This window comes from Heterocephalus glaber, unplaced genomic scaffold (assembly GCF_053883595.1).
Source record: "Heterocephalus glaber isolate CG9 unplaced genomic scaffold, H.glaber_assembly_v1.0 deba00001537, whole genome shotgun sequence".
In the NCBI taxonomy this organism is placed as follows: Eukaryota; Metazoa; Chordata; class Mammalia; order Rodentia; family Bathyergidae; genus Heterocephalus; species Heterocephalus glaber.
In genome coordinates this window covers 299,047-312,392 of record NW_028258332.1, presented here as the reverse complement: position 1 = coordinate 312,392, position 13,346 = coordinate 299,047, and the positions used below count along the sequence as shown (strand labels likewise).

General features: G+C 43.2%; 1 protein-coding gene across 2 annotated transcripts in view; it reads right to left on the bottom strand.

Annotated features, from left to right (window-relative positions):
* The window catches only part of Exoc3 (exocyst complex component 3), a 35,611-nt gene extending 25,768 nt beyond the window's left edge, over positions 1-9,843 (bottom strand). Inside the window, exons 1-2 of one of the 2 annotated variants that reach the window (XM_004845109.4) lie at positions 9,725-9,843; positions 7,716-7,905 (exon numbers count right to left, since the gene is read on the bottom strand). In XM_004845109.4, coding sequence (XP_004845166.1) covers positions 7,716-7,859 — 144 coding nt within the window. In that variant the 5' untranslated portion in view covers positions 7,860-7,905; positions 9,725-9,843. Of the gene's footprint in view, positions 1-7,715; positions 7,906-9,474 lie in introns of both variants that reach the window. The other variant, XM_004845110.4, reaches the window with a different exon arrangement.
* Positions 9,844-13,346: the final 3,503 nt, after the last annotated feature.

Here is a 13,346-nt window from a genome sequence, read left to right as displayed (position 1 = left end):
CAGAGGTGACTGGATCCTAAGACAGAAGCAAAAGGCCAATAGGTAGCTGCGCACAGAGGACATCTCTGAAAAGTAGACATTAACTAAAGAAGTCTCCATACTAGCAAAAAAGATACCCACTGTAATCACTATGCAATCCTCAGCACAGATAACAAAACAAAACCAAAAAAAAAAAAAAGAATAGAAACATGAAAAGCTCCTAGCCAGGAACGGTGGCCGCACACCCGTGATCCCAGCATTGAGGAGGCTGAGGTAGGAGGATCGCAGCAAGTTCAAGGTCAGCCTGAGCTACACCGTGAGTTCAAAGCCATCTTGAACTACACAGTGAAACCCTGTCTCAAAAAACAAAACAAAACAGCTCCCAACTCTCCCAAAGCCAATCCAGAGGCCACCAAGGAGGAAGAAATAAAAAGCCACAGAGCTAAAATATGTGAAATGGTAACAGTGGAGATAACAAAACAGATCAATAAGGTCTTTAACATATTCAAAGCAGATATAATAAAATCCTAAAAAACAAATGATCAATGAGTCCAGAAAAGTCACTAATAAAAAAAGTAGAGGAGCTAAAGAAAGAGATGCAAACTATGAATGCCCAGCATAGAAAAGAACTGGAGTTTATAAAATGTTCCACACAGAAATCCAGATTAAAAATTTTATTGAAAGTATGGACAGCAGAAGTAACCAATGTGAGGACAGAGTGTCAGATCTATAAGACAGAGCTGTGGTTGGTGATCAACTAATGAGGGACATCTTAAAAACCAAAGAGCATGAAAAATGGATCCAACAGCAGCTATATGATGCAAAATGACTAAGACTAACTGGAATTAATGAAAAATCAGAAAACACAGAGGGCATAAAAAACTGGTTTACAGAAGTAACAGCAGAAAACTTTCAAAACATGGAAAAAGAACTTAACCTACAGTTAAGTGAGGCATATAGAGTCCCAAATAGCCATGATCAGAAAAGAATCACCCCAAGAGACATCATAGTCAAAGTACCAGAAATCTAACACAAGAACAGACTCTTAAAAGCAATGAATCACTTATAAAGGAAAGCCCATCAGAACTACAGCAGACTTCTCAACACAGTCCTTCTCCTTAAAGTAAAGGAGAGCTTGGAGCGAAGTGTTTCAGGCCCTAAAAGACCGGAGTTCGATCCCTGGTACCAAAAAAAAAAAAAAAAGAAAGAAAACAACTTCTAACTCAGACATCAGCAAAAGTATCTTTCACAATTGACAGAGAAGATAGTTCCATGATAAAGAGCACCTAAAGAAATTCATGACAACCAAACAGCACTTCAAAAAATTCTCAAGGATGTCCTAGAAAGAGACAATGAAGCTAACAAGGCCAAAGCCTAATAGAATGAAGGCACCAGGCAGGGCAAACAATTAAGCAGAAGAGAAAGAAAGGGAATTAGCAGCAGGAAAAGAATACAATGACAGGAATAAGTCAATACTTATTGGTTTTAACCATCAATGTGAATGGTCTCAATTTGCCAATCAAAAGACACAGATTAGCAGAATGGATCTAGAAATATGGGGCCAAGGATTTAGCTCAGTGGTTTAGGACCAGAGTTCAATCTCCGGTACCAAAAAAACAAAAACAAAAAAAGAAATATGATCTAGGGCGGGGATTTAGCTCAGTGGTTCCAGCCCACCGGGCCTCGCCAAGCACAAGGTTCCAAGTTTGATCCCCGGTACCAAACAAAAAAAAAAAAAAAAGAAAGAAAGGAAGGAAGGAAGAAAAGAAGTATGATCCAACAACTGCTAAATACAAGAAATACATTTAATCCAAAAAGAAATTCATAGACTCAAAGTCAAAGGATAGAAAACAGTATTCCATGCAATGGGAATCTGAAAACAAGCAGGAGTAACTATCCTATTTTCAGAAAAATTGGACTTTAAGCCAAAACTGATCAGAAAAGGCAAAGAAGGTCAAAGAAGAACCATTCAACAGGAAGAGATAACAATTATAAACATATATGCACCAAACAATAGTGCATCCAATTTCATAAAACACTACTGGAAATGAAAGATCAGATGTCAGTACAATTATAGGAGGAGACTTTAATACCCCACTATCACAAATAGATCAAATAAAACAAACAAACAAAAAAATCAGAGTTGAACCTTCAAACAAATGGACTTAATAGATATAGTGTTCTACCCAACAACAGAATAAACATTCTTCTTGGCAGCACACAGAACTTTCTCCAAAACAGACTACATATTAGCAAATTAAGCATACTTAAATAAATGCAAAATAACTGAAATATTACCATGTATATTATCAGATCATAGAGCAATGAAACTAGATATCATGGCAAAAGAAACCATCAAAATTATGCAAACACATGGAAATGAAGCAACACAGTCTTAAATAATCAATGGGTCACAGAAGAAATTAAGAATTAAGAATTCCTATAATTAAACAATAATGCCAGTACAACATATCGGAATTTATGGGAATGAAAGCAGGCCTCAGAGGGAAGTTTATAGCTGTGAATGCCCACATCAGAAAAACAGAGCAAGATCCCAAATAAATAACTTAATTATGTACCTCAAGGTCCTACAGAAACAAGAATAATCTAAATCTAGAGCTAATATAAGGCAGGAAATTATAAAGATCAGAGCAGAAATTAATGATGTGGAGATTTAAAAAAATACAAAGAATCAATGAATCAAAGAGCTGGACAATCCCTTAGCCAACCTTACCAGAAAAAGTAAAGACACAAATCAATTCAACTAGAAATGAAAAAGGTGCAATCACGACAGACACTCCCAAAATCTAGAATATCATTACCAACTACTTCACAAACTGATACATCAATAAACTGGAGAACTCAGAAGAAATGGAGAGATGTCTAGATATGTATGAATTACCAAAACTGAACCAAAAAGACTTAAAAATCCAGAATAATCCACTAACAGGAAATGAAATTGAAGCAGCAATTTTTTTTAAAAAGTGATTTGTACATGGTTAGTTACAAATAAAACTGGTACTAACCCCTCCACCAAAAAAAACAAGAAAAGCCCATAACCTGAGGATTCACTGACAAATTCTACAAGAACTTCAGGGAAGATGAAATGTCAATACTCCTCAAATTCTCATGAAACTAAAAGAGAAGAAATACTCCCAAAGTCATTCCTGGAAGCTAGCATTACCCTGATTCCAAACCAGATAAGGATCCAAAAAAGAGAACTCCAGACCAAACACTAATGTACATAGATACAAAAATCCTCAACAAGATACTGGCAAACAGAATGCAACAAAAAGATCATACACCATGATCACGTAGGCTTTATCCCAGGGATGTAAAGGATGGTTCAACATGCACAAATCAATAAATGTAATTCATCAAATAAATAGAAGCAAGGACAAAAATCACATGATCGTCTCAATAAATGCAGAAAAAGCCTTTGACAAAATCCAACATCTATTCATGATTAAAGCTCTGAAGAAATAGGTATAGAAGAGCCAAATCTCAATCTGATGAAAGCCATTTATGACAAAACTACTGCCTACATTAAATGGGGAACAACTGAAAGCTTTCCTGCTAAAATAAGAAACAAGAGAAGATGCTGACTATCAACACTCCTGCTTAACATAGCCTTCAAAACATTAGAGTAATTAGGTAAGAGAAAGAAATAAAAGGGATATGTACAGAAAAGGAGAAAGTCAAAAGTATCATTACACAAGACCAAAAAACTCCATTAAAAGACTCCTAGAATAACCAAATCCAGCAATGTAGCAACATACAAAATCAACACATAAAAATCAGTAGCATTTCTATACACTAATAATGAACTCACTGAGAAAGAAATTAGGAAAATACCATTCACAGTAGCATCAAGAAAAATTAAATAGGAATTAACCTAATGAAGGAAGTGAAAGATCTCTACAATAAAAATTACATCATTCTGAAAGAAAGGAAATTGAAGAGGACATTAGAAAATGGAAAGAAGGGCCGGGGATTTAGCTCAGTGGTCCTGGCACCTGCCTTGCAAGCACAAGGTCCCAAGTTTGATTCCCGTTACCAAAAAAGAAAAGAAAATAGAAAGGTATCCCATGTTCCTAGATAGGCAAAACCGATATAGTCAAAATGGACACACTGTAGAGGTTTAATACAGTCTCAATCAAAATGCCATCAACATTTCTCACAGATCTAGAGAAAACAATCCAAAAATTCATATGGAACCAGAGATCCAGAATAGTAAAAGCAATTATGGGTAACAACAGCAAAGCAGGAGGCATCATAATCCCAGATATGGAGTTAATATTACAGAGGTACAGGAATAAAAACAGAAATGAGGATCAATGAAACAAAACAGAGAAAGTAGAAACAGCCCCAGACACATTCAACTATTTGATCTTTGACAAAGAGGCCAAAAACATACGCTGGAAGAAAGCCAGTCACTTTAATAAATGGTGCTGGGAAAACTGGATGACTACATGCTAGAGCTATATATTTTACTATGTACTAAACTAAAATCAAAATGGATCAAAGATCTAAATGTTAAAACAGAAACAATCTGCTGGACCATAAAACAGAAGAAACTCTTGAAAACATAGGCATAGGCAAGGACTTCCTGAACAGAACCCCAGTGGCACAATAATACCAAGAATCAACAAATGGGATCATATTAAATTAAAAAGTTTCTGCATCTCAAAGGAAACAAACTAGCAGAGTGCAGCATCAACCTATAGAATGGGAAAAAAATTGCTCCAGCTATTCCTCAGACAGAGGACTGACATCTAAATATATAAAGAACTCAAAACAAATTAGACTCGCCAAAATAAAAGACCTAATCAAAAACTGGGCAGCTCAAATGAACAGACACTTCTCAGAAGTACAAATGGCCAATAAATACATGAAAAAATATTCAACATCCCTGGCCATTAGATAAATGCAAATTAAAACAACACTGAGATACCACTTTAACCCAGAAAAATTGGCCATCATCAAAAAATCAGAAAATAACATATGCTGGACAGGCTGTAGGGTAAAAGGAGCTATTTTAAATTGTTGGTGAGAATGTAAATTAGTACAGACACTACAGAGATCAGTATGGAAATTCCTCAAAACAGTAAAACTAGAAATTCCATTTTACCCAGCTACTCACCTTCTAGGAATCTTCCTGAAAGAGTTAAAGACATATTACAGTAATACATGCATACCCATGTTTATAGCAGCACAATTTATAATAGCTAAATCTTAGAAACAGCCTATATGCCCATCAACAGATGAATGGATAAAGAAAATACAGTATTTGTATACAATGGAGTACTATCCTGCCATAAACAAGGGTAAACTTGAGTTGTTTGTAGGTAAATGGATGCACTTTGAGACCATAATGTTAAGTGAAATAAATCAGATACACAGTTTAAACATTGCATGGTTTCTCTTATGTGGGACTCAAACTGTAAAGTGCAAAATAAAAGATCAATAATAGGAAGTAGGGAGATTTTTTTCAAATGGAAAGGGGACTAAAAGATGGGGGGAAAGGGAAGGAAGGAAATCAATTAAAAAAAACATGAATAAAAAGTGGAAACAGAGCTTTTGCAAACAAGGAGGGAGTAAGAGTTGGAGGGAGCAGGAAAGGATGGGAGGGGGCTGGGACAAAAAAAGAACTGAGATATGTTACGCACATGCACAAACTCCCCATAATAAATCTGATCGTTACGTGCTACAAACATGCACTAATAATAATTTTTTTAAAAAAAGCTTCAACACAAAAACCTTGTAACATTCCCTGTCCAGCCTCACAGCCTAGTGATACCGGACACCACTGTGGGCATGCAGGGGGCTGGTGGCCACCCTAAATGGCATCTTCAGAAGAGCACCACCCATTGTCTCCCCTGGCACCTCTCGGTTTCCCAACAGGCCTTATCTAGGCAGAGAAACGGTCAGGACATCATCAGCTTGGGAATGGAGGCTCCTGCCATTTAGCTGACCAGACCCAGGTGGAGGACAGTGGCTGACCAGTACATTTGAGATTCAGATCAATTCCCTGAGCCAGCTGAAATGCCCACTACAGGTAGGTGCACAGAAAAACAGCAGCAAGTAGATGGCAAGCAAGGGCACACCAGGTAGCATGATCCATGTCAGGAGTAACTGCTATCCTCCTCTATATTATGTTCAGAAATATCTAACTATTGGTCCGGGGATTTAGCTCAGTGGTGCTGCACCTGCCTTGCGAGCTCAATCCCTGTTACCAATAAAAAAAGAAAAAAAAAAAAAGAAAAGAAATATCTAACTATCACCACAATTACTACTTGAGGTTTCTAATTCACTGCTACCGCTGACAACTGTTAATTAATCTCACAAGTTCTACAACAGATAAAAGTTCAGGCTAAAAATGCAGTTAAGGCCAGAGCCAGGTATACTAGGGAAGCTGAGGCAGGACTGCTCAGTTTGAGGCCACCCTGGGCTACATAGTGAGTTCAAGCCCAGCCTGAACTACATAGTGAGACCCTGTCTCAAAAAAAAAACAAAACAGTATTCGATCCCTGGTACCAAAAAAAAAAAAAAAAAAAAAAAATGCAGTAGGTCCAAACAATTGTTTAAACTAGCACAAAACTGCAGTCTGCAGATGCCTTGTTAATCCAAGTGAACACTCTTACGACTGCAGCAAGTCTACTGTCCCCTGGGGGCATTTGCATGGTTTTCAACAGGAAGAACTCACTGCTCATCAATTTGAGAACAACTTTCCTCAAAGGCAGTCTCTGATATGCCTAAAAGTATTCTGCTGTATGTCAACTATAGCCGGTTGTAGTTTTAACATCTTATAATTATACCAAATGTGTCTAATTTAATCACTTAACAGTTTATCCCAAGCATCACCCGGGTCATGTAGTTGCTTACAGACTGGCTATCCCAAGTGCTGCTTGGCAGGTGTCATCTCAACCAGTTGATTCTTGTATTGAATAAATTTGATAAAATCGTCATTTTTATATTTCCTGTTATCTTATAAAAATTAATGAAAAAATACAATTTTTGGCCATCCTGTATGTAAATAATCGGACTGAAAAGTAGTTAATAACATTTGACTTCATATCAGTGAAGTCAAAAGCCCTCGAAATCATATGGTGTATGCGTGTGTATGTGTGTGTCGGTCTGTCTGTCGGGTGCTGGGGCTCAAACCCAGGGCTTTGTGCAGCTAGGAGAGTGCTCTACCGCTGAATTACACTTTGCCTTTTTTTGTTCTTTTTTAATTTTTGAGATGGAGGTCTCGCCCACATTGCTCAGACTGGCCTCAAACACCTAAGCTCAAGCAATCCTCCTGCTTTAGCCTCCAGGGTGCTGGGCTACAGGCGAATATCACCATCATAGCCCTTCATAAAGACACCTTGCCTTGCTCTCCTCCACCAGAATGCCAGCATATGGTCAACCCACTACCATAGGTGTTGAAATGATGGAAACAGCACTTTCTTCAGTGGCACTCTGCAGAAGAGCTTTAAATAACAAGCAGGTATTGTTTTTAAAAGTTAAACTGACTCTTTCAGAGTACTGAAAAGGTTCCTGTGGTGTTTTCAATATCCTCAGTCTTCTCTGTAAATCTACATTTGGTAACAGATTGTTGGAAGGAACTGCTAAATAAGGTAAAGTGCAGCTCTATCTCCTCCCACTTTGTCACAAAGTCTAATTTAGCAAAATCACCACATAACATCAAGTAGAAACCAGAAACTCAGCACATGATATCAGAGGCCTCCTACCTTTAGTCTGGCCTCCACAGAGGCCTTCTTCCGAGCTTCTCTTCGGCGATACTGCTCCACTTTGTCCAGCTGGTCTGGGCGCTGGAGCATCCCAGCAACTCTCTGGACTGCTGTTGCTACCGCCTCCCGGTCTGTCTCCTTCATGGTTAGTGAGCAGGTGTGATGTGCCCACGTGTCATACCCCAGGCAGCTGTGTGCACAGGAGGAAGAGCATTAGGCAAGCAGAAACCTTGGCAGTAAACCTACCCTTCAACAGCCAAGTATGCACACTGAAAGGGTGTCCGAGATGCTTAATCCAGTAAACCTGAAACAAGGCTGAATTTGGATAATAAGATCCTTAACAAAATTACAAACCTTTGAGACTCAAGCACAGGAAAGTCTGACCTTAATGGAGAAGCGGGGTCATCTCACAGGCATGAGCTGTGGGCACAGAGGATGTCTACACTTCCCCAACCATTTCCCACATCATGTCCTCTCTACCGCACATCTCCCTGCTGTGCAGCCGAATTTTCCTTTCTGGAGCCTCCCCCAAAGTGTGGCCATGCCCACGGAGCAGCTGCATGAGGAAGCCTCAGCAAGACAAGAAGACACACATCCCTCACTTCCTATAGCAGACAAGCACAAGCCCTGTAACTGGACCCCCCAAAAAATAACCATTATTGGATATCAAAATTACCATTTCCAATCTTTAACATCCTTCAAAGCAAAGGTGAGAGGGTGGAAGGCTCATGATTCCTTTTGCTCAGATATGGTAAACGGAGCATAGATGCTTAGACACCAGGCTGCCTTACATCCCAGTGCCAACATTATCCTAGTTGTGGATCTGTTTGCTGAGTACTTGGCAAATGAGGGGACACAACCAACATTTGTGCCCTTTGATTTGTGCTATTTAACTTCCACTTTATAGACATGAAAAAGACCCACCTTCAAGAATTTTTCACTCCCCATTCCCACATTTTTAGAAAAACACTGAAATCCATGATGGGTTTCCAGTAAACAGTTCCTCCCTGTCTGTACACACTGCATCTCCCCTCACTTCTCTTTCAAATGGAACAATACTGCAACCACTATTTCTTCTATTTTTTCAGATTATGAAACCAGGTACACCAATGCAGAAAATCTGGGCAGGATAGAAAAACACAAAGATGCCAAACACTTCTAAGAGGGCTTGTTTTCTCCCAGTTCTTCTTTACATTCCTTTTTAAGTGCAGGTTCCACTGTGTGTACGACTTTGTGTTTGTTTTCTTGTTTTGCTTTGACATGTTATCTCAACATTTCCACTGACAATAAAATCGCTGGGATTCTGAATCATAGGCCTGGGTGTTAAACTCGACAAATGGATATCCTACTACTGCCGTGGACACACAGTAAGGTTGTCTGGCTACCTCAATGTTAGACTAAAGTCTGCCACCTCTCCTACCACCTTCTCTGGGAGGGCAGCGGGCAGCGGCACCCAGCCAACTAGCAAAGCACACCCAACAAAGCTTCCGCCAGAAACGAGAAAACAGAAAATCTGAAGGCAGAAAGCCTGAATGGCACAGGCTCTAATCACAGCCTTTAGACCACCAAATTTAGACGCTCTGAGCAGAGGCCGCGGTGTGCTTCCTTTGCAGAACCTTCCTTCAGAGCCACCCTACCGCGAGGACAGCGCGCACAGGGGACTCAGCGAGCGGGTCACCCCACAGGGAAGGGAACTCCACCGAGGGGACACCGAGCAGGGGAGGGGACACGGGGCCACTGGACAGGGATGGGGACCCACCGCGGGACACTCTCAAGGAAGCGGCTCCTACCGCGGGGACAGCGCTCAGAGAAGGGGAATCTCACGGCGGGGACACCCCACGGGCAAGGGGACCCCGCCGCAGGGCCGCCTCACAGGGAAGGACAGCTTCCAAAGTGGTCACCGCATATTGGCCCCGCTCCGTCTTCACCCTGCGGTCGCCCGGGAAGGAAAAAGGAAAGGGCCGGCGAGCTCCCCGAGGGACCAGCGGCATTCAGGGGACGAGCCTCACCGTCTGCACAGCCAGAACCACACAAGCCGACCGGAAGTGGGCGGCAACAAACACTTCCGTTTCCGGCGCCGGGCCGGAAGGGCGGAGGTGGACGCCGCTGAGGGTGGGGCGTGAGCCCGGCTGTGGACCTGGACTGGGGTCGCCGCTTTGGGATGAAGGACGTCAGGACCGGGTGCCCGCGCTGCTCTGGGACTGGTCCGGGCCTCCACGCCCTCTCCCCCGTGTTCTTGGCGGCCCCTGAGCACCTGCCCAACCCTGACCCTCCGCCCGTTCCTCCTGGCCTCTCCAGTACTTCGTGTGTTCCACTTCCGTCCTGTTCCAACACGGAGTGGGCCGTGCCGTAGCCCGGTGCTCCCCAAGACCCGCGGCTGGTGCAGGCAGGCATTCAGTGAGTGAATCAACAACGTGGGTAACAGGCCATAAACTGCCACCTACACAGACACCTGGAATCGAGGAATACAGACAGATCGGGACCCCGCAGGAGAGCTGCAGGGGGCCGAGCGGGGGCACCCTTCACGGGCAGGAGTGTCCCTGAGTTACTGCTCTGGAACTGGGCCTTAACTGGGCGAAAACAACAGGTGGTCAGCCACCAAGATTTCAGGATTTGTTGTGGGGACGCTTCTTGCCTTAACATGCCCACCGAAAAGGACATGGTCCGCTGTGTTACCAACTGCTAGATAGTACTGCACTTCTGGAAATCAGCCAGGGTGGTACAAAAAGAATGGTCTGAAGGTGGCAGGGAAGGGAGCTAGAGGAGAGGACCTCACACACACACAACCACGCACCCCCCACCAGCTGAGGGCAGTGCTTAAGTGCCACGCTCCTAAAGGAGTGCCAGTGCTCCTTAGAGGAGCTGGCCCCTCGCTTTGCGATTTCATCTTTACCTACTAACTTCTGAAAATGTAGCTACACATTGAGCAGTGGAGAAATGTAAAAAGTTAAAATTATGATTGAAATTAAAACTGTAAAGCGATTTGGGAGCTAATGCAAAAATGTTTGCCAAAATGAAGCATTGGGACTCTTACTCAAAATATGTCAGCATTTGATATTAAGAGACGCCTACTATCAAGGTCTGGTTGAGTTTGAAGTAGACCTCCCTAATAACTTCCTAAGTTCACCGGGCTGGTTAGAGTACATTACTGAAGGATTTAAGTTCTTTTTCATTACAACTTTTTAAAAGAGATTTAAAAATCTTTATTGATTTGTTTTTGTCAGACTAAATAATGGAATAACCTCCTGTGCCACACCCAGGAATATTTGATAGATATAATAAGCATCCTTTTAAATGCACAGGTGGGTTCCTATGCGATGACTAGAGCAGAGGAGGGAGGCAGAGTCTGCTGCCCTGGAGCAGGCTGGCGGAAATAAGTGAGAAACCCGGGGGCCCAGGTGTGGGTTTTTATAGGGGAGGAGGTTCAGGCTCCCAGCAGGTGGAGAGCAGACAGGGACTCTTGGATAATGCCCGTATACCCAAATGGGACATCCTCAGTGAAAGGCTGTTCCTAAAAACAGACAGCTTCTACATCCGGGGATGATCCGGAGGCTGGCCTGGCTCTGAGCTCAGATTCCCTGCAGAGTAAACCCAGGAAGCTTCTTGGGGCCCTCCTTAACCTGGACAAAACGGGGTGGGCGGTGCATCTGAAATCGGGGTCTAGTTCTGGGAGGACAGAGATTTTGGTGCAGCTTGATGTTGTCAGATGTGTACATTAAGAACATGGGAAGAATTGTAGCTTCCAAATAAAGAGAAGGAAGGGAGAGTGAAGGCAATTCTGGAGAGGGTAAGAGGACAGATCGTATGTGACTGAAAGCACAGCGTAAGAAGTAGAAAGATCCTCAGATAATCAGTACATAAAAGGATGAAAAACAATGAAATGGTTCTTTATAAGAGAACATCTAAAACATAAACAGAAGGGTTATGAGTGGAAGGGGTTAACACACCAGCTGTGAGCCCTGAGGAAGACTGTGGGGTGACATTATTATCAGACTGCATGGGTTTTGCTGGCAAAAGCCATGACTAGAGCCAATTATGAAGACACCAAACACATAAGCCATAAAGAAAAGGATAGTTTGCTATGCTGCAACTAAGCCAGGCATGGTGACATGCACCTGAAATCTCAGGACCCTGGGAAACTGAGCCAGGAGGACCAAAAGTTCAACCCCAGGCTGAGTAACTTAGAAACTTAGTGGCACCCTGTTTCAAACAAATAAATTTTTAAGGGGCTGAGGATGTAGCTCAGTGTGAAGTCCCTGGGCTCAAACCCTAGTACCACCAAAAACAAAAAAACAATAAAACCTACTACTGTATGATATAAGAAAAATATCCTTACATGCAAGAACAAGCCACAGGCAGAAAGAAAACACTGGAATATTTCTAACTGACCAGAGATTGCTATCTAGAATATAAAAACCCCTGCAAAGTAACCCCCAAGGGTAAACAAGTGCAGCAAGAATCCCGGCTCCAGGTGTAGAAACCTGGGGCAGTTGGTGTCCCTCTCAGCCCTGGCTCCATCCCTGCCCTGCTGGAGCTTTTGATTCACAAATGAGGCCTCTACCCAGGCCTGCCAGGTCCTGTCCAGAACTGTGCCTCCTGCCTTCCACATGTGTCCCTCCCTCCCTCTGCCCTTCAGCTCTAGCCATGCCTACCTCCCCCATGAAAGCACTCCCTAGTTCCTGGGCCACACCCACCTGCCCTTTTTTTGGTTACAGAATATATGCATTTGCTGTGGTTGGTAGTTGTCTGCACCCCTTCCATCATGCTCATGCACACATGAGTGGACACATGCACATGCACAGGTCTGGACACACCACAGCTCTGATCCATGCTTGTGCTCCCACATGTGTTTGCAGTGCACTCAGCAGGGACTCAACAGATGATGAATGAATGAATGAAGTACACATTTCACCCTGCAGAAGTCCAAAACCAGGTGTAGGGAGGGTGATGCCAAAAATGCAGCCCTATAAGATTAGGCAGCACCTAGTACGGTGAGACCCTGAGCCCTGTTCTCCCAGTGCCTCACGGGCACATGGTGGGGTGATCCCTCTGTCAGTGGAGAAAATCAGAAGTGTCCCCCCACATCTGTCCAGAGAAGCCAGGGAGATGGTGGGGTGGCCCATCTAGATACCCAGTCTCCACATTCAGGCTGGCAGTGGCAGGGGGACTGGGTGTCAGGCAGCTGGCCTGGCTCGACAGCAAATGTGAGGTCTGGGAGCAGACCTGGTGTGACACAAGTAGTTGTTGGCAGTGGTCCGAGAGGAGGGATGGCTGAGCGTGTGCGGGCTTCGCTTCACTGGCTGCCGACAAGGGGCAATTTGACCAAAGGAAGTGAAAGCTGCCCTGCCCTCTTCCCACACACTTGTCACCCATGTCCTGCAGCCTGGTCCCCAGAGTCTCCAGCTCTGTCTTCATCGCTCCTATGGGACAGTTCCAGTCTGGAGTGTCTTGAGGGGGGAAGGTGGTGCAGGTGAGGTTCCCTGCCCCAGTGAGCTTCGGCTCTAGTGATTCTACTTCGATCACTGCCTCTGCCTGGTGATGAGGGGCTGCCTTAGACTAAATGCAGTGTGGCTCTGAGGAGATAAGGTGACTTCATGTGGAAAATCAAGTAGACATTCTCAGTCACACAAG